General features: G+C 43.1%; 2 protein-coding genes across 6 annotated transcripts in view; one reads left to right on the forward strand and one right to left on the reverse strand.

The window, feature by feature from the left end:
• The window catches only part of WFDC5 (WAP four-disulfide core domain 5), a 32,894-nt gene that overhangs the window by 4,456 nt on the left and 8,651 nt on the right, over window positions 1–19,787 (reverse strand). For 2 of the 5 annotated variants that reach the window (XM_025470195.3, XM_025470193.3), the window contains exon 2: window positions 2,220–2,433. In XM_025470195.3, the coding sequence (XP_025325980.1) occupies window positions 2,220–2,283 (64 nt within the window). In that variant the 5' untranslated portion in view covers window positions 2,284–2,433. Of the gene's footprint in view, window positions 1–60; window positions 385–2,219; window positions 2,434–19,787 lie in introns of those variants that run through there. The other 3 variants (XM_025470196.3, XM_025470194.3, XM_025470192.3) reach the window with 2 other exon arrangements.
• On the forward strand, window positions 12,415–13,994 carry PI3 (peptidase inhibitor 3). Its single transcript, XM_025470197.2, has 3 exons — window positions 12,415–12,570; window positions 13,369–13,614; window positions 13,824–13,994. Exons 1-2 carry the CDS (start codon window positions 12,492–12,494, stop codon window positions 13,611–13,613), a joined length of 324 nt encoding a protein of 107 aa, XP_025325982.1. The 5' UTR covers window positions 12,415–12,491; the 3' UTR covers window position 13,614; window positions 13,824–13,994.

The following is a 19,787-nucleotide window of genomic DNA, read 5'->3' on the forward strand; positions in this document are numbered from 1 at the left end:
GGCCTGCCTTCCCCAAACCCCCACCCAGTCCTTGGATCAGAGGAAACTAGCCATACTCACCTCCCTTCCTCCTAGCTGAGGCCGCAGGCAGCCAGCTCCCCACAACCAGGAGGGCCACCAAGAGGAGAAGGCTCCAGGCCCTCATGTTTCTGCCGCCGGCTCTTAATGAGGCCAGGGCCCAGGGGCCCCTAAATTAACACCTGCAGCTCCAGGGAGGCTAGAGTAGCTGAGTCAGGGGAGGAAGAAGAGGTGGATGGAATGGTGCATGTTTGCCTCATCCTGGCCCCACCCCCGACCAGGAGCCTCAGTGCAAGTGTGCTTGTGCAAGAACTGACGAGGGGTGGGAGCAGGTGCTGGGTGTCGGGGGGTGGGATCCGGTTCGGCCTGTATTGTTGACTTAGGCTCTGATCTCAGGTAGTCTGCTCCTTCCTCGGGCCTCAGTTTTTCTTCTCTGAATAAAGAATGAAGGTTGTTGGGACAGATAATCCCTTTCCTGACTCTCTAAGGTCTTGAAGCCCCAGCAATGGTTTAGGCAAGGGACAGAAGTCAGCTGTGAATGGCAAGGAGGGGGTGGCGGAGTCCCAGATGCCTAGGAGGCAGTAGGGTTAAAGTCAGAGCTCCCTGCTGGAGAATGTGGGTCCAGGCAGGCCCTGTGAGTGGGGCCGACTATGGCCTCTCCTCCAGGACTTCTGTGGATGGGGGAGAGAGACCGCCCTGCCTTTGGTGAATCACCTCCTGTGGCATCATAGAACCTCCCCTTGCCTAGGACTGGCTCAGCTGTCAGGGTGGTTGTTTGTCTGGCTGAGGTTCCAGTCGCAGCAGATGTAGGTGGCTTTTGGGACCCCTTCCCTGGCCCTAAGAGATCCTGAAAAAAAGTCACCGCAGGCAAGGGCTGCAGCTTAGATTTCACATCATCTGGCTCCTGCATTTGGTGGATGAGGTATTGGGGCTCAGGGTCGTAGGGGGCCCCAAACAGAGATCCCCACTGAACCATAGTACCTTACCAAGACTGCAGGAGGTCAAGACCATCCTTGCCACCCTCGCACTTGAAAGATGGGGAAACAATAGGCCAGAGGTGGGAGGGGACTGGCTCAAGGACCCACAGCTGATTCCCAACTAAGTTGGAACTTCTATCATTGCCTCCCCATGATCCTTATTAATTACTGGGTCTTGGAAGCAAGGCATTACTTCATCTGACCCTAAGAAAGGAGGGGTTTCTGTTCCAGGACAATCCTCACAGTCGGAAAGTTCTTCACTGGGTTTAACCAGAATCCCTTGTGCTGTCTTCTAAGCTCTCAGGAAAGGAGGGACCCTATATTCTATAATCTGATGTTTCTTTTGCAATAGGAGGAGAGTTTTATGTAGTTTTCCTGACTACAAACTATACATGTATATTGAATAAATGCTTTTTCAACTGAGATGATTTTGTAGACATTTTCCTGTGTCTTGAAGTATCCTACAATACCATCATTTTTAATGATTACATAGTATTTTGTAGGACTGATATGCTAATACATAAAGTTTCCAATTATGAAACATAGGTTTCCAGTTTGTTTCTCACTCAAATAAAACTGTGACAACAATCTTTGTATATACATTTTGGGTCACATCTCTATTTTCTTAGTTCAAATTTGTCAAAGTAGAAATGGTAGGTCAGTCAAAAGGTACAAACTTCCAGTTACAAAAAAATAAGTCCTAGGGATGTAATGGACAGAGTGGAGGCTACCATTAATAATACTGTATTGCATATTTGGAAGTAGCTAAGAGAATAGATCTTAAAAGCTCTCATCACACACAAAGTTGATAACTCTATGTGGTGATGGATGTTAACCAAATTTATTTTGGTGAGCATTTCACAATATATACAAATATCAAATCGTTATGTGTACATTGGAAATGAATACAATGTTATATGTCAATTCTATCTCAATAAGAAAACTCAAAACTAAAAATCAATTTTTAGAAACCCAAACAAGGGTACCTGGCTGGCTCAGCTGGTAGAGTGTGTGACTCTTGGTCTTGAAGTTGTGGGTTTGAGCCCCACATTGAGTGGAGAGATTACTTAAAAACAAAATATTTTCAAAAATAATAAAATAAAAACCCACACAAATAAAAAGAAATGCTAGGTCAAAAGGAGCGATTGCTTTTCAGGTTTTGAATATCTGGTCAAATTGCATTTCAGAAAGGAAGTAAATGAGTGTATGAGAGCCTCTACCTACCTCTACCTGCAGCAGACGTCTCTTGCCTTTGTCTGTCAAATATCTCTTCCCTTTGTGAAGTCATTGTTCCTGAGTCCTGTAATTCTGGTTGGCTGCCAATCACCAAGTACTTCTCCTGTCCCAAGTGAAGGCACTTGACTCAGGTTTGAATAACTGGACTCTTCTCTCACCAGCCCACTCCTCCATGCAAATCCCAAACCTAGGAGGCAGGAGGCTATAAAGAGAACAGTCTGAAATTCAGTTGCTGCTGCTTGCAACCAAAGATCCTTAACAGATACACTCACCAAAGCAAGACAGGATATTAAAAGAGAAGTATATAAAGTCTTTGCCAATGGAAAAGTATCTCATTTTAATTTGCCTTTCTCTGAAATTAGTGAAAGAGCATTTCTTCATCTGTTTATACTGAACAGCTGTATTTTGTTTTTGAATTGCCTGTTTTTGCACTTTGCCCATTTTTATTGGGGATACTTTTATTGTTGAGTTGTAAGAGCTGTTTATATATTAGGGATACTAACTTGTCATACACAAGAGGCAGTATGGTAAAATGGTTAGCAGATGTAAACTGGAGTCAGGCAGACCTGAGTTTGAATCCTAATGCCACCAGGTTCTAGCTGTGTGACTTTGGACAGGTCACTTAACTTTTTTTTAACTTCAATCTATTTATCTACAAAATAGAGATAATACTTATTTTATAGAATTGTTCTGGGGATTGAATGAGATGAGCTTGATAAATGCTTATTTTAATCCCATCCTACAAATATCAGTTTCCTTGTTTTTGCTTTGTACCAAAGTTTTAAATTTGGGGAATTGTCAAACCACTCTTTTATATTTCCTTCCTTGGCTTTTATGCTGAAAAAAGTCTTTTTGACTCTGATGTCAGATAAATATTCACTGTATTTACCTATAATTCTTTTGTGTTTTTGAAAAACATGTTAATTCTTTAATCCATCTGACATTTATGTTGGGATAGCGAGTGTGACATATAGAAATACCTTTTTTCGAAGTTACTAAGCAGCTGCCCTGGTATGGCTTAGTGAGTAATTCAAACTTTGGCATTGCTTGGAATTCAGAACTTTATAAAAAACTGAAGTCTTATTTGTAACAGGGGCAGTTTCCAGGTTTTCTGTTTTTTTTTTTTCCTCCTTGGTTATTTATTCCTTTGCCAATACTACTTTTGTAAGTAAAATTTCACAATACATCTTAGTGACTAGTAGTGTTCATCACCCCTTGCTAATCTACATTTTCAGTTGTCCATGGCACAAGGATTCCATTCTTCCCGACGAATGTAATAATCTTTTTTTAAGTTTCAAGAACAAATTTGTTGCTTTTTGTTAAATATTTTATCATAAAAATTTCAAAACTACACAAAAGAACAGTAAGTACTGGGGCGCCTGGGTGTCTCAGTCTGTTAAGCATCTGCCTTTGGCTCAGGTTGTGATCTCAGGGTCCTGGGATGGGGTCCAACATCGGGCTGCCTGCTCAGTGGGGAGCCTGCCTCTCCCTCTCCCTCTGCCTCTCCTCCCATTCCAGCTCACTCATGTTCTCCCTCTCTTTCTCAAATAAATAAATGAAATATTTTAAGAATAGTAAGTACTTTTATGAAGCCTTGTATACCCATCACCCAGATTCAACAATTAACACTTTTCCCCAGCTTTGTTGAGATATAATTGACCTATAACACTGTGTAAGCTTGAGATGCCCAATATGATGATTTGATACATCACAATATGTGATATATATTACAAAATGTTTACCATGATAAGATTAGTTAACACATCCTCTATCTCACACAATTACAATTCTGTGGTGGTTGTTATGGTGAGAACATTACATTTTTTTTCATTTTTTTTTTTTTTTTTTTTGTATCTATATGAGATGGTGGATGTTAACTAAACTTATTGTGGTCATCATTTCATGATATATTTAAGGTAAATCATTATGCCAACAGCATAAACTTATATTGTGCTGCATGCCAATAGAACTTGGGCAGGGGGAGAGTGAGCAGAATTCAGCAAGAAAAAAAAGCTCTAATCTCTTAGCAACTTTCGAGTATACAATACACTATTGTTAGGTGTTGTCACCATGCTGTACATTAGATCCCCGGAACTTATTCATATTATACATGAAAAGTCCCAACAATTAACATTGTCCAACATTTCCTTCCTGTATACCCCCATCCTTTTTCTGGTTGACACATTTTTAAGTAAATCCCATGTGAGGGGCGCTTGGGTCGCTCGTTTGAGCCTCTGAATGGTCATTTCAGTTCAAGCTGTGATCTCATAGGTTGTGGGGTGGAGCCCCACATGGGGCTCTGCGCTCAGCGGGGAGTCTGCTGGAGATTTTCTCTCCCTCCCACCATGTGCACGCGCTTGCACATGCTCTCTCTCTCTCTCAGATAAAAAAAAAATCTTTAATGTAAATCCAAATGCATGTCACATTTTACCCCTAAATACTTGAGTATGTATCTCAAAAGAAATAAGGACATCTTTTCACATAATCTCAATACTATTGTCATATCTAACAAAATTAACAGTAATTTCTTAACATCTAATATTCTATTTGTATCCTATTTTTCTTATCTCAAACATAACTTTTATGGCTGATTTGTTTAAATCAGAATGCAAGCAAGGTGCACATGTCGTATTGGTTTTAATGTCTCCTAAGTTTGTTTTAATGTAGAGCATTCCTTCCAACTCCTGTTTCTCCTCTTTCTTCTCTTTCTCCTCCTCCTTCTTCATCCTATTTATTTGTTGAACAAAACAGATGAAGTGTTCTCTAGTGTGTCCCACATCACTAGCCCACGATATTTTTTTAAAGACTTTTAAAATTAATTTATTCATGATAGACATAGAGAGAGAGGCAGAGACACAGACAGAGGGAGAAGCAGGCTCCATGCTGGGAGCCCAAAGCAGGACTTGATTCTGGGACCCCAGAATCACGCCCCGGGCCAAAGGCAGGTGCCAAACCAGTGGGCCACCCAGGGATCCCCCATGATATCTTTTAATATACTTCTCTATCCTGTGTTATTTCCCAGAGATGGACATTAGCTCTAGAGGCTTCATGGGGTTCACATTCAACTGTCAAGGTCATCTGGTAGGTGATGCTGTGTGCTTCCTGTCACATCACCTCAGGAGGAACACAGGCCTCATTAACCACATTTAGTGTGGTGAAAATAGGTCAGTGTATTGTAGGAGGGGTCTCCTTACATGCCACTCAAAAGTTGTGCTGCCCTACTTACAAACAGTGAATAGACTGTGGGGTGATGGTTAGGCACCCTATAAACGTCTGGTCCCAGTCAAACCATCTCATGATTTCAGAAACTGTGAATGATAATCGCCTGAATCAATGATTTCGCTAGGGATTGCAGAAACCCATCGAGTTTTGATTCTGATTATATTTAAGATATAAATTATGTTAGCCAGGATAGACATCCTTAACTTGTGGAGGCTTCCCATTTGGGGAAGAGCATATGTTTAAAAATCTTTTTTTTATTAGGGAAAATTTCAAACAGTGTATCTAGATCTTTTTTTTAATGTCATGTGTTGTGCCCAAGATTGCGAATCCAAGAAACCACCAAGGAGCCGACACGCATGCAAACACACGAGGGTTTATTACAAGCTCGAGCTTGGGTCCAAGTGTACCCAACACAGCGGAGCAGGGACTTGGACCCCGAGACTAAGAAGCGTAGCAGCTTTATAGGGGCCAGTGGCCCATGGGATACGCAGAAAGTTGCACAGTCATGTCGGTCCACACGCAGGTGGCCAATTGAATTACATCTGACCCTATAGTATCCATTTGAGCTGCCCTATTACTTTGGTCAGAATCTGAGCACAGTTTTGGAGGGCACAAAGCAGGGTTACATCGTTATGAGCCGATTTCCGATTAGGGTGTGCCCAGCGGCTGGACTAGGGTGGGGCCGCGCCTTGAGCAATAAGCAGGTCATGTGGGGGTCATACGGGAGGTGGCGGCTGTAGCACAAAATGGAGTTAGTCCTGCTCTGCTTGTCCAGGGCTAGGGGATTTTTGTTAAATTTCCTGGGTCCCACACATGTAGTAAAGTTTTGTAGTTTTTTTTTCCCCCAGAAAATTTCTGTACACTTCTAGCTGAAGTGAATTTCTGTATACTCTAGGTGAGTTTATTTGTAGGTATTTTATAGATTTTGAAAATGTTGGGGATCCCTGGGTGGCTCAGCAGTTTAGCGCCTGCCTTCGGCCCAGGGTGTGATCCTGGAGTCCCGGGATCGAGTCCCATGTCTGGCTCCCTACATGGAGCCTGCTTCTCCCTCTTCCTGTGTCTCTGCCCCCCTCTCTCTTTCTCTCTGTCTATCATGAATAAATAAATAAGATCTCTTAAAAAAAAAAAAAAAACTTAAAAAAATTTTTGAAAATGTTGAATAGGAAGTTTTTTTGCTATTTTATAACTAGTTATTGGTAGTGTTTAATAATATGAGTTACTCCGACTTATTTACCCAGAGAATTTCTATAATCCTTGAACCTCTTGAAGCTAAACTGTTTTTGCAGAATGGGGAAAATAGGAAGCTCCCCCTAGGGGCTGCTAATGGGAAAGTGAGAGAATGCATATAAGTATTTGCTACTGAGCCTGAAACGTAGAATGTTTAAAAACATGAATCATGGTCACCACTTACGGTATCTTTTTATTTGCCAGGCCTGCAGGTCAGGCATTGGCTCTGGCCTACACTCTAAGGAGCTCTGGTGCCAATGTTCTTCTGCAACCCAGCCTGCCTTCTTCCTTCTGTCCCCAGGGAACAGGGGGAGAGAGGCATGGGGTTCTTTGCTCGCCCATCCCCACCTTTCATCTTCTGCTTCCCACCCCACACCCACAGCAGGAAGCCAACTCTCTGAAAGTTAAATTTTAAAAGGTCAACTTCAGAGAAAGACAAATACTTATATTCAATTACATGTAAAATCTAAAAAACAAACAACCCTCACAAACTCGTTAAAAAGAGGTGAGACTTGTGGATACAAGAGGTGGGGATGGGGAGGACGGGCAATTGGAAAGGGACAGTCCAAAGGTGCAAACTTCCAGTTACAAGATAAATTAGCACTAGGGATGTAATGGACAGCACGAGGCTACAGCTAACACCACGTGTGACGTATAAGGAAGTTGTAGAGAGAGTAGATCCTAAGAGTTCTCATTACAAGGAGAAATTTTTTTCTTTTTATTCTATCTCTGGAAGATGGATATTTACTAAACCAATTGTGGTAATCATTTCACAATATATGTAAATCAAACCATCATGCTATACACCTTAAACTTATACAGTGATGGATGTCAATGACTTCTCAGTAAAAACGAGGCGGGTGGGGTGGGGGGAGGGAGTCAACTTTACTCAAATAGAATTTCTTTCCTATTAATTTTTTTTCAAAATAAGTTAATTTTATTCTTTTTTTTTTTTTTAATTTTATTCTTAGTAAAGGAGTTGATATATTCAGATCCCATAAAGGCGGGGCTAGTATGGCCCTTTGCATCCAACCCTCTCAAGTTCAATGAAAAACAAAAGCAAATAACTGAAGCTCAGAGAGGGAAAGCTATGTGCCTGAGGTCACCCAGCAAGTGAGGGGGCAGAACTAAGACTAGAAATAACTTCCAAACCAGTGTTTTTCCCACAACACTCAAAGTGGCTCATCCCGGGGCTTTGACCTGCTTGGAGCTTCCTTGGAACAGAGCAATGGGACTGGTGCATAGACAGCAGAGTCATGAGGTCATCCAAGTCTGTCTAGGAAGCCTCTTCCCTGTTTGAGGTTTCCCGTCACCCCATGTCTGTCATGCTCCTAAATTACCGGTGTCTAGGGGGACTGCTCAGTCTATTAAATTACTCTAAGATTTCAGCCCTCATCATTTATTTCTCAAAAAAGACCACAGGAAGAGGTTACTGTGTAATCAGGGGGAGGGGGTGCCAGTGGAGGTTGAATCTCAGGCTCTAATAGCAGGGAAGAGGGCCTCCCAGGGGCAGCCACAGCATGGCTTCCTGCTATTCCCAGTGCTTACCGCTTACCTCACCACTGGGAGACCCTAAAGAAAGGAAGGAAGGGGACTGCAGAGTGGGTCTCAGCATTTGTCTGGTGAGCCAGAGGTTGGAGGGAAAGTGGGTCTGCCCAGATGGGAGCTGCCTACGGATGTGGAAGAGCGATTTCCAGCTGTCCAAGGGCCAGTGTGGAGACTTCAATTCCCTTGACTCCTTTTATTAGTTTCTATGCCCTAGAGAAAGGGGCCACGTCCCCCAGTCTTCAGGGAGTTGTCTCATGGAGGAGATGGACTGCGTTGTTCAGCCGGGCCCAAGCTCCTAGTTATCTCTCAAACCTTTGGGATTGTTGATGCTGCGCCATCTTACATTCTCACCAGCAATATACAAGGTTCTGATTTCTCCACATCCTCGCCAACACTTGTCCTTTTCCATTAAGAAAAACACTTTTATAGTCACACTAAGGGTATGAAGTGGTATCTTGTGGTCTGGGTGTGCATTTTCCTAATGGCTAATGATGTTCAGTTCCTTTTGTGTGCTCATTGGCTTTTTGTGCATCTTCATTAGAGAAAAGCCTATTCAAGTCCTTTGCCCATTTCAAAATCGGGTTTCTATCTTTTTTTATCGTTGAGTTGTATGAGTCTTTTGTGTACTGTGGATAGTAGGCCCTTCTCAGATACCTGATTTGCAAATCTTTTCTCCCATTCTGCAGGCGGTCTTCTCACTGTAACGAGAGTGAACACTGACGCACAAAAGTGGTCAATTCTCTTGAAGCATGTTTTAAATATCCTTTGACTTGAAACTGTAATATATAAAGTGATCAGTGAGCTTACTCTTTTATCCATCTTCCTTCTCCCTTGTCCTCCTATTTGATAGAAATTGTACTGTTTCTACATTTTCACAGCCTGGCATATCCACATACTATTTGCTACTACTTAGTCTCACAGTTAAAATGTCCAGCACTCAACTGTTGTCATTTTGGTAATTTCTACCAACCTTCCCTTAGAAACTGCTCAGGAAAGCTCTTAGAAATAACATCACTTGTGTTCTTGCACTTCCAGAAATATATTCTTGTAGTCTTTTTACTTCCAGGACAAACTCGTGGTGAAAAAAGAAAATCCTCAGTGCATACTTTCTTTCCTTGGGTGCCTTTAAGTTTTGCTCTGCTGTTTCCTGGCTGTCCTTCAGTCTGATTTTTTTTCAATTTTGTTTCTCTTTTTGTTTTTTTCGAGGGGCGTTGGCTTCCTGGAGGCTTCTGTAGCCATCTTTGCAGCCCAGACATTTTACTCACATACCTCTTGTGTTTACTACAGTGTGAACTTTCAGTACATAGACTCGAGCCTGCTTTTATTTAAAAAATATTTTCCTCAATTCTTTCTTATTTTAAAAATAAGTAGATTTTCACGGACCAGCTACCGAAAGGACTATATTACCTGAGTAGGAGTGGTGGAAGTTAGAATGGGTTTCCTAGTTTCTTAGCTCAAGGGCTCCCTCTTCCCTTGCTACAGTCACGGGCAGTTCCTTTTTTTTTTTTTTTTTAATAATAAATTTATTTTTTATTGGTGTTCAATTTGCCAACATACAGAATAACACCCAGTGCTCATCAGTTCCTTAAATACTTGGACTGATCCTTGGGTACTAGTCTGAAATAGGGGGGCTCCTACCATCAGCCATGGCCAAGGAGATATTGCTCCAACATTTCCAGATGATAACCTCTCTCCTAAATATGCCTCCTCTTTTCTGGGGTGCATTTCCTATTTCTTTTCTCTCTCCAAATCTCCCAGCACATCTTCCTACAGCAGTTGGAAAGTCAGTGACTATCTGTCCCAGATTTTTCCGCATGCAGGACTGCAGGCATGATTCAGGTTTTTATAATCACATGCATTCATACAATAAATAGCTGGATTCTTTTTCTGCTTGACAAGGATTTCTTTTGACTGCATCTGAATCATACCTGACACACACTATTACATTTTTACGTTATGACACTTGAATATTAAGCATCCCTTCTGAACACTGGTACTCATGGTTACATGTATCTAGCTGTTTATTTAGCTATAACTGTCAATTATGCTGTTTTCTTTATTCACTGGATTCTTTGAGTTCTTTTTTCTACGGATTATAATTTTCTTTGATATTTCAGATCACAATAGTGACTTTTTGTTGTGACAAGTGAAAAAATTAGAAACTGGTATATATAAAGCAAAATCCACTCATCTGTTTTTTTCCCCAATCCCATCACCATGATGTAAGCAATGTTAACAGCATAGTGTGTATTCCTTCACCCCTTTCTTCTCTTCATACATTAATAAACAGTGTGTGTTTCTACTGAAGTATTATCAAACACATATATTACTTTCTAACTTGTTTTCCTTTTGGTAAGATTCATGAATAGTGCTAGAATTCAGTACACAGAGATCTAGTGATATTCATTCTTTTTCTAATATATTTATAAATATAATAGGATCACATTAGACATGATAAGTTTTTTGGTGAAGCAATACTTTTTTTGTTTTTTTTTTATTTGCCTTTTTTCTCCTTCTACCTTCTTAATGTCTATTCCCCCATCAACTTTTCAGTAAACCTGTATTAATATGATGTGCAGCCTCCTTTATATAACCATAGCCAGATTTGTTTAATATAACCATATTAAAAACATGCTCTTACTATGTGCAAAATAGCCAAACGATAGGAGGTAATGTTCAGATAAGATGAGGAAAGGAGGCCACCCCAAGCTGTTCTGAGCAGGTATCAGAATGTTAAATTTTTTATTTGCAAACCATACCACAAAAGACCTTTATCCATAATATATAAAGAATGCTTAAGAATTAAGAAGAAGAGACCGATGAATCTATAAAAAAAGTAAGCAAAGGAAAAGAAGCTTTCAGAAAAAGAAATGTAAGTGGCTTCTAACATATGCAAAAATGAAAGTGAGAGAAATGCTAATTAAAAACATCAATAAGGTATGATTTCTCACCTATCAGACTGATAAAAATCTCCAAATTAGACACACTGTCTGTGCCAGAGCCTAAACGTACACAGGTGTTTCATCCACAACCCCCATCAAGGGACATAAGATAAGACTATAAAAATTTCAAAAGCATTTGAAAGATGGTAACTATATGAGTTGATGGATATGTTCATTAGGTTGATTGTAGTCAGCTTTTCATAATATGCATGCATCTTAAAACATCATATTGTACACATTAAATGTATATGTAATTCATTTGTCAATCATACCACAATAAGCTGGGAAATAATTTCAAATGCATTTAATCTTTGTACCAGCAAACCTACTTCTAGGACTCTAGCTTACAAGTTAATGCAAAAAGCCACAAGAGGTATAGTTTGTAACAGTAAAAGACTGAAACCACCTAAGAGAACAGGAGTGTGGGTTTATGGAAAGTGAAGGTAATCCATAAATGATTTACCCCTCAGAAAATACACACACACACACACACACCCGAGAAATCATCAATCAACCAAAGTACTAGAATGTTACCAAGAACCAAGATCTTAAACCAACCTGAGTCCTTCTCACCCATCCAAAACATTTCTTGCTTCACTTCCAAAGTTAACCACTATTCTAGATTTCATGTTTATAGCTTCCTCATTTTTATCCACCCCCTGAGTAAATGAGTTGTACCACATATATAAGTCTGCCTAGAAAATCTATTAGTTTTCCTTAGTTTTGAGCCTTTTACACAAGCCTATAATTCAAACTTTTTTCTTTTGAGACCTGTATTTCCACCAGCATTATTTTAATTAGAGTTGCTATGTGAGATCTAGAATCCCGCCTTCCCGATTACGTCCATGATGCATCTCAGAGACTACTCATGAAATGACAAAGTATAGTGATGTGTTCTTTGATTTTCAGGGCAAATTTCCCTTTGGGAGTTTTCCTCAGGGCCAGGAGGGCATGAAGGATGCTGGGAGGGGTGAACTGTTAGGGTAGGTCTGGGTGTGGCTACGGGAACAGAGAGTAATGGGGAAATCCTGGCTTTGAAATCAGAACACTGGACCCATCACCCAGCCCTCCTCCTCTGTGAGAAAGTGGGACAGTTCTTGGGGCTGTTAGAGGTGATGTAACACAGTGTCTGCCATTTTTCTCTGTGAACAATCCCTGGGGAAAGTCCCAAGTTCCCTTCCAGGATAGGGGTGGATCCTTCCTGGTAAAATGTAGGTCTTGTCCCATAGATAACCCCAGACCCACCCCCCTGGCACCAGGCCATGCTGGGCTGCATAAAACTGGTTGGCCTCAGCTCTTAGCCACACAGCTTCCTGACAACATGAGGCCCAGCAGCTTCTTGGTCCTGGCAGTGTTCCTTATCCTGGGGACTTTGGCGGCACAGGCAGCTGTCACAGGAGGTAGGTAGACAAGTGGCCTGGGAGAGGCTGTGTTGGGTCCTGCCAGAGAGCACTCTGGGCCAGCAGACTGGGCTGGATCTCACACTTGGGTCTGTGATGGCTTCCATTGTATCCAGAGAGAGCAATTAGTGTCCAGTAGAATCGATGTGCTTTCCACACTGGATTGAGATCTCAGGACCATTGCTGGAAAGAGTGTTGCTATGTGGTCTTGGCCTTAGGTGTTGATACCTGGGCAGAATGTACAGTGAAGGGAGGAGCCCCTGGAATCTGGGCCTGAGTGTAGGGTCTGGCCCTTTCCTGTCTGCACCCTGACAGCACCTGAGAAATCAGCCTCTCAAAGGAAGTTACACACCAACAAGGCTTCAGAAATCGTGTAGTTGGAGGACACCTCCCCACTTCCATTTTACTAAGGAGGACATTGACTGAACCGACAATCTCCAGAGCCAGGAAGGAGCTGGGGTCTCCTGGTGTTTGTCTCAGGCTCTTCCCCCTACCCCAAGGACAGCTCTAGGAGTCACCCCAGTCTGACTTCTGCTCCTGAGAGGATGTGACATGGAGGGTGTGGGTGGAGAAATGGACAGCCAAGGGCACTGTGTGGGGGGCCTGTAGACCCTCTCCCCCAATCCCCAAGCACAGTCTTCCTGGAGCACAGACCCCAGCTGGCCCAGGTGACCCTGTCCTACCTCAGGCCTCGGTTAGGGAAACCCTGCTGTGAGCAGGGGCTGACCATGGAGGGAAGACTAGATGGTGAAGCAGGCACCAGGCAACTCAATGTGGCCACATTCGTTCTTTCAACAGTTCTTCCTAAAGGATCAGGCACGGACAGAGGTCGTGTTCCGGTCAAAGGACAAGATCCGGTTAGAGGTCGAGATCCGGTCAAAGCCAAAGGTCCCGTGTCCACTAAGCCTGGCTCCTGCCCCCCTATTCTGATCCAGTGCGCCATGCTGAACCCCCCGAACCGCTGTCTGAGCGACACCGAGTGCCCAGGGGCCAGGAAGTGCTGCAAGGGCCCCTGTGGGCTGGCCTGCCTGCAGCCCCAGTGAGGTGAGAGGCAGGTGGAGGGATGGGGACCCGGAGGGCACAGAGAAGGCTGAGCAATGGGGAATGACCCCGTGGGTGACAGAGAGGCTGTGGGGAGGTGACCCAGAGACCCAGCATCTCCGAGCCCATGACTGAGTCCTGAGAGGGCTGCCTCCCCTGCCTCTGAGCCCTCTGACCTGCTGTGTCACCTCTCTGGTTCTCTTCTCTTCCAGCCAGGTGGAGCCCATCCTCACTGCACCTGTGAAGTCCCCAGGGCTGCTGGCCCCACCCCTGTCGCATGGTCCTCTCCCTGGCCATTCTGCCTCTCTTTCGCTCAGGAGGCCCAAGCCCGGGCTTGCTGTCTCCCTCATTGACTTGGCAATAAAAGACCACTTTTGGCTCCATTTGCTTGTGGCTTCCATTACTTCTGTGCTCTGCGGAGCCCTGGGAAGATGGTGAGGAGCTGAGACTCCCTCTCCCCAGTGGAATGGAAAAGAGAGCAGGGGTGGAGACAAGAGGCCCATTCCTAGGCCTTAACACTAGAAGTCCACTAATGGATCCCAGAACCAGAGTCTGCATTTCACCAGGGGATTTTGCCTTTGGCCTGAGACCAGAGAATTGAAAAACAAAACGTGACACAAACTGCAGGCCGTTCCTTCCCCCTCCAGTCCACCACTGAGTCCTGATCTGGTTCTTGCCAGACCTGCCAGGATGACCAACCAACCCTATGGATAAAGCTCCCTCCTTTCCTTTCGTGTTCCCCAGGGACCCACATCCTCTCAAGATGCCATAGAGAGAGGCTGGAAAATGCCTACCTGGGAAGCATTTCACTTGTTCATGCTTGAGATGCCTCCATCGACACATAATTCCTTTGGGTTAAGCTCCTAGCTTTCTATTTTAAGTGTGAGTGAGGAGACAGGACGCACTAAGTCCTTGATCCTTTAGTGTGGGTGGTGAATATTGTCCTCTAGAGACGTACAGGGTGGGGGCAGGCAGACATGTATGGTGCAGATCGTCGAGGGTGTGTGTTAGGCAAACCCAAGTGACCTCATGGCTCTGCTGTTGACCCACCTGTTCCACTAATCTAGAACAAGAACGCTCTCACAAAAGGAGGAGAATTTGGGATGGAATTGAAAGAGCACAGGCTTGGGAGTCAGGGGACCTGTGTTCTCATTCCAGCCCAGCCTCCTCACTTGCTGGATGACCTCAGACAAATGTCTTTCCCTCTCTGAACCTCAGTTGTCTATTCAATTTGAGGGGGTAGGGTGTAATTATTTGGGAAGTATAGTCTAGTCCTGACATCCTGGCCCTGAGACAACTCTTCTTTTTGTATTGGGTTCCTGATGTGAGTGGAGGTGGAGGGCAGAGACTTGGGGTAAGAGAGCAGGGAGCTCTGTGTCCTTTGCCCCTTCCAGAAGCATGCAAGCCAAGGCTCCCTCTCATTCTCCAGAGGACTGGCTGCACTGCCCTGGAGCTGTGATACTAGGACATTCTGGAAAGTAACCAAGAACAGTGCCTAAGCTTCTGGCCTGACAAGTACAAAATAAACCACTGGCGGTCAGATTAGTTCATGTATTGACAATTTCTCTATTCCAGATCCTATGCTAACTGTGTTATATGTACCGACTTATCTATTTTGGATAAGAACCCTCTCACATGGGTATAATCTCATGTCTTTAATTTTGTTAGAAGATTGAAGCCACAAGAGGTGCAGTCCCCATCCAAAATCACATAGTTTGTACATGATAAATCCAATTTTTAGTAAAACAAGCAATAATCAAAATACAAAATTTAAAATCCCGCTTCTATCAGTCAGAGACAAATACCATATGATCTCACTCATAAGTGGAATTAAAAAAACAGATGAACACGAAGGAAAGAGTGGAAGGAGAGAGGGAAACAAAACATAAGACACTTAACAATAGAGAACAAACTGAGAGTTGATGGTAGGGGATGGGCTAGATGGGCGATGGGCATTAGGGAGGACACTTGTTGTGAGGAGCACTGGGTATTGTACGTAAGTGATGAATCACTGAATTCTACTCCAGAAACCAGTATTGCACTATATGTTAACTAAAATTTTAATTAAAAAAAGTAAAATTCCACTTAAAATACCAACAAAAATCATACCATTTCTTGAAATAAATATAACAAGAGGCAGGCAGAAACTTTAAAAAAGAAACCTATGCAACTTTTTGAGAGGTACATAAAAAAGCTTGAATAAATGCTGTGCTCCTGAATAGGAAGATGCCACATGGTGAAGATAGTAACATTTATCTCTACAATTTATTTTTTTCCCCAGCTTTATTGTGATAAAATCAACAAATGGTGGAATTTAAGGTGTTCCTGTGATTATGTGATTCGTGTATATATTGCAAAATGTTTACCACGATGAGGGTAGCTAACAAATCCTTCAGGTCACATAATTACCATTTTTTTGTTGTGGTGGTGAAAACATTAAGGCTCTTCTCTGATAGCGACTGTCAAGGGTACAGCACATTGTTGACTGTATTCACCATGCTCCACATTAACTGAAAATTTATGCCCTTTGACCAGACCATTTCCCCTACCCTCCCAGCCCCAGCTACCACCATTTTACTCTGGGTTTCTCTATGAGTTGATATTTTTAGATTCCACCTAAGTGAAATCATACAGTATTTGCCTTTCTCTGACTGATTTCATTTAGCATAATGCCCTCAAGTTCCATCCATGCTGTCAAAAATCCAGGAATTCCTGTTCTTATATGGCTGGATAATATTCCATCATATATAAATATATATATAATGATATTCCATCATCCACTCATCTGTCAATGGGCACTCACATCTCACTAAAACTAGGGGAAAAAACTTGCCAGACTTCCAGGGTAGCTGGTATCCCTATAAATTTAAATCTTTAAGTACATTCTTTTTTGTTTTTTAAAGATTTTATTTGTTTATTCATGAGAGACACAGAGAAAGAGACAGAGACATAGGCAGAGGGAGAACCAGGCTCCTCACGTGAAGCCTGATATGGAACTCGATCCTAGGACCCCGAGATCATGACCTGAGCCAAAGGCAGATGCTTAACCACTGAGCCACCCAGGCATCCCTCAAGTACATTCTTTCATAACTACAGAATTCAACGACAAAAAGAAAACCACAGAACCCCCTTGGCATCAATATAGTCAGAGGTCAGGGAATTGCAAAACTTTCCTATTGCCTTTGCTGAAAAGACTCTTGATTTTCAAAGAGGTATCTCTTGAACTCTTACCTCTACCCATTTCAGAGAGCAAAGTGAGGTCCAGAAATATCTGTGTCAAGTAGAGGAGAGAAGCAGAGGGCCTAGGACTGAACTAAAATCATTCCCAGAGAAGATGTCTCCATTAAGTGTGAAAATACCAGAAGAGAGTCTGAGTAGAGCACAGCATCTTGTGGATTAGCCCACCGTTCCTCCTAGTATTAACAAAACACTTCTTGTACAGGTGTGATGATTAATAAAGCATTATTGATGCTTTACTGAAAACTAAAGTCCATACTTTATTTATATTGCCTTATGTTCTTTTTATTTTTCAGAATCCCACCCAGGATACCATGTAACCTTTAGCCATTGGGGGTCTTTAGACTCTTCTTGGCTGTGACCAGATTCCCTGTTTTGATGACCTTGACAGTTTAGAGAGGCACTGATTAGGCAGTTGGGTAGGTCTGATGTTTTTTCTCATGATTAGACTGGGGTTATGGGTTTTTGAAGGAAGGCCACTAAGGGCAAGTGCCTTTCTCATCACATCATGCGAAGGATAGATACTAGCAACTTGACTTATCGCTCATCATTGGGCTGTCTGGTTTGCCAGGCTTCTACACTGTAAAGTCACTCTTTTTCCTTCCTCTTTCCACATTATTCTCTCAGGGAGAAAGTTAGTATGCATATCCCACACTTAATATACTCCTTGAGGAGGAGGAAGCTCAAGACATTACTTGGAATTATTCTTTATGGGATATTTGTTTATTCTTGTTTTTTCACTTAACTATATCAATGTGGACTTACAGACATTTTATATGTTGGTTGCATTTTATTTTGTTACTCAAATTGTCAGAAGGATACTTTTAATGTTAATAACCACAATTCATGGTAAAGATGTGCATTTTAAGCATATAAGCACCACATAACACATATACTCTTCTCCTTTACAAAGAAGTAACTACAGCAACACAAATGGACAAACAAAAAAACAGAAACAGACTTATAAATACAGAAACAAACTGGTGTTGCCAGGTGGGAGATGGGCAAAACAGGGGAAGGAGATTAAGAGGTGCAAACTTCCAGGTGTAAAATAAAGAAGTCACGGGGATGAAAAGCACAACATAGGGAATATAGTCAATAACATTTTTGTAACACTGTACAACAGGTGGTGACTATTCTTATGGTGGTGAGCATTGCATAATGTACAGAGTTGTGAATGCACTACATTGTGCACCTGAAACTAATATTATATTGTATGTCAACCACACTTCAGTTTTTTTTTAAAGAAGTAACTATAGGATATAAAGGAGATATAGATTACAGCTCACTAGCACTAGAATTTAACACACTATCTCTGTAAAACTATTTGCATGAACAACAAAAAAACAGGGATGCAGAAGATCAGAGGAGAGTATTCTGAAATACTTCAATCAATAAAACAAAATGATGAAAATAAGTACATCAAAATTTACATCAAAAAAGCCGAGAAAGGGCAGCCTGGGTGGCTCAGTGGTTTAGTGCCACCTTCAGCCCAGGGCGTGATCCTTGAGTCCCAGGTCGTGTCCCACGTTGGGCTCCCTGCATGGAGTCTGCTTCTTTCTCCCTCTGCCTCTCTCTCTCTCTCTCTGTGTCTCTCATGAATAAATAAATAAAATCTTAAATAAAAAAAGAGTAAACCAAAGGACACCTAAAAAAGTAATAATAGTAAAGGTAAAATAATACATTTATAAGGTTGAGAATAAGAAAACAGTAGCTAGAATTAATAAATCAAAATCTTATTTTAAAAAATATTTACCAAATAGACAAACCTCTACCTACTTATCCTAGATAAAAAGAAAGGACGCAGAAATAAATAAAATGAAGCACCACAGTAGAAACCAGTAGTGAGAGAGACACAATCATCCTGAGACCATTTGGCAGACCAGCTTCTTTCCTCACCCCTTTCTGGCTGCTGTCCTGAGGGTGAGGAGGGGTGGGAGGGAGAGAGGACGCTGCTGGGTGTGGCATGTGTGGTTGTTAGGGTGAGGACAGAGGGGACCAGCCACTATCTTCCTTGATGCAGGGCTGGGCTGTTATTTTCAAGGCTGGTGATGTGTCAGCGTTAGAGAGTGGGGCAAGGCACCAACATCAGAATTCCAGTGTAGGCTCTTAAGGAGCTGATCTGCAAAACCAATCCAAAAAGATTTTTCCTAAACTTAGACAGGAGCTCAGTGAGGACAGGACAGGCAGAGCCAGCGAACGGCAGGGAAGCTGCCCAGAGGAAAGGCACAGAACAGAGTTTCTCGGTGGCATCTTTCCTGTGCCACCGCGAACGGACAAGTGCAGCTGCCCTGGCCCGAGCTGGGTGTGGTGACCCTTCAGGAGGGTTTGGGTCACACCCCCTGGAGGTAAGCCACAGAGTGTAACACTGATGGCAGCTGAGGACAAGGAAGCCGCGGAATGGAGTGACCAGCAGGGCAACCAGGGGGAGCGGCTACGGGCCTGGCGCCAGCTGCAGGGGCTGGTACTGAAATTCGCCCCACTTCCCTGCTGGAAGAGCGCCGGCCCCCTAAGGAGCTGTGCCCCCGTGTGTGCAGAGACACGCACCCCACAGACTGGGTCTGACTGCGACAGGTGCAGCTCAGATTCCCCTCCAGGAGCCCCTGTCCTCCCAGCTGCAGCGAGCATGCACAGCTGAGCACTTCTCAGGCACAGGCGTAGTGCTCCAGTGGGGGACCCCCAGCCAGGGATGGGGTAACGCCCTGGTGCTTTCTGCCCAAGCGATGACTCCTTTAATGGAAAACACTTGCTCCAGAGCTCCCAGGGAGGCTGGCGGCATAGCGATGGCTCTCTGTCTGTGCCCAGCCCTGCTTCTCTCTGGTACTTTTCACTAGTGGCATTTTGCAAAGGAACTTGAGCCCCTTGCTCTGTCTCAGCTCCTGCTTCCCCAAGAACCCAATCTGCAAAACGTGGCTCCAGGGATTATGAAAATTCAGGCT

Source organism: Canis lupus, chromosome 24, assembly GCF_003254725.2.
Source record: "Canis lupus dingo isolate Sandy chromosome 24, ASM325472v2, whole genome shotgun sequence".
Taxonomy (NCBI): domain Eukaryota; kingdom Metazoa; phylum Chordata; class Mammalia; order Carnivora; family Canidae; genus Canis; species Canis lupus.

Excerpts from the sequence above, each read along its gene's own strand:
- PI3 (XM_025470197.2), top strand. The coding sequence starts at position 12,492 with ATGAGGCCCAGCAGCTTCTTGGTCCTGGCAGTGTTCCTTATCCTGGGG. Across the intron at positions 12,571-13,368 it reads ACAGGCAGCTGTCACAGGAG|TTCTTCCTAAAGGATCAGGC; the intron begins GTAGGTAGACAA and ends TTCTTTCAACAG.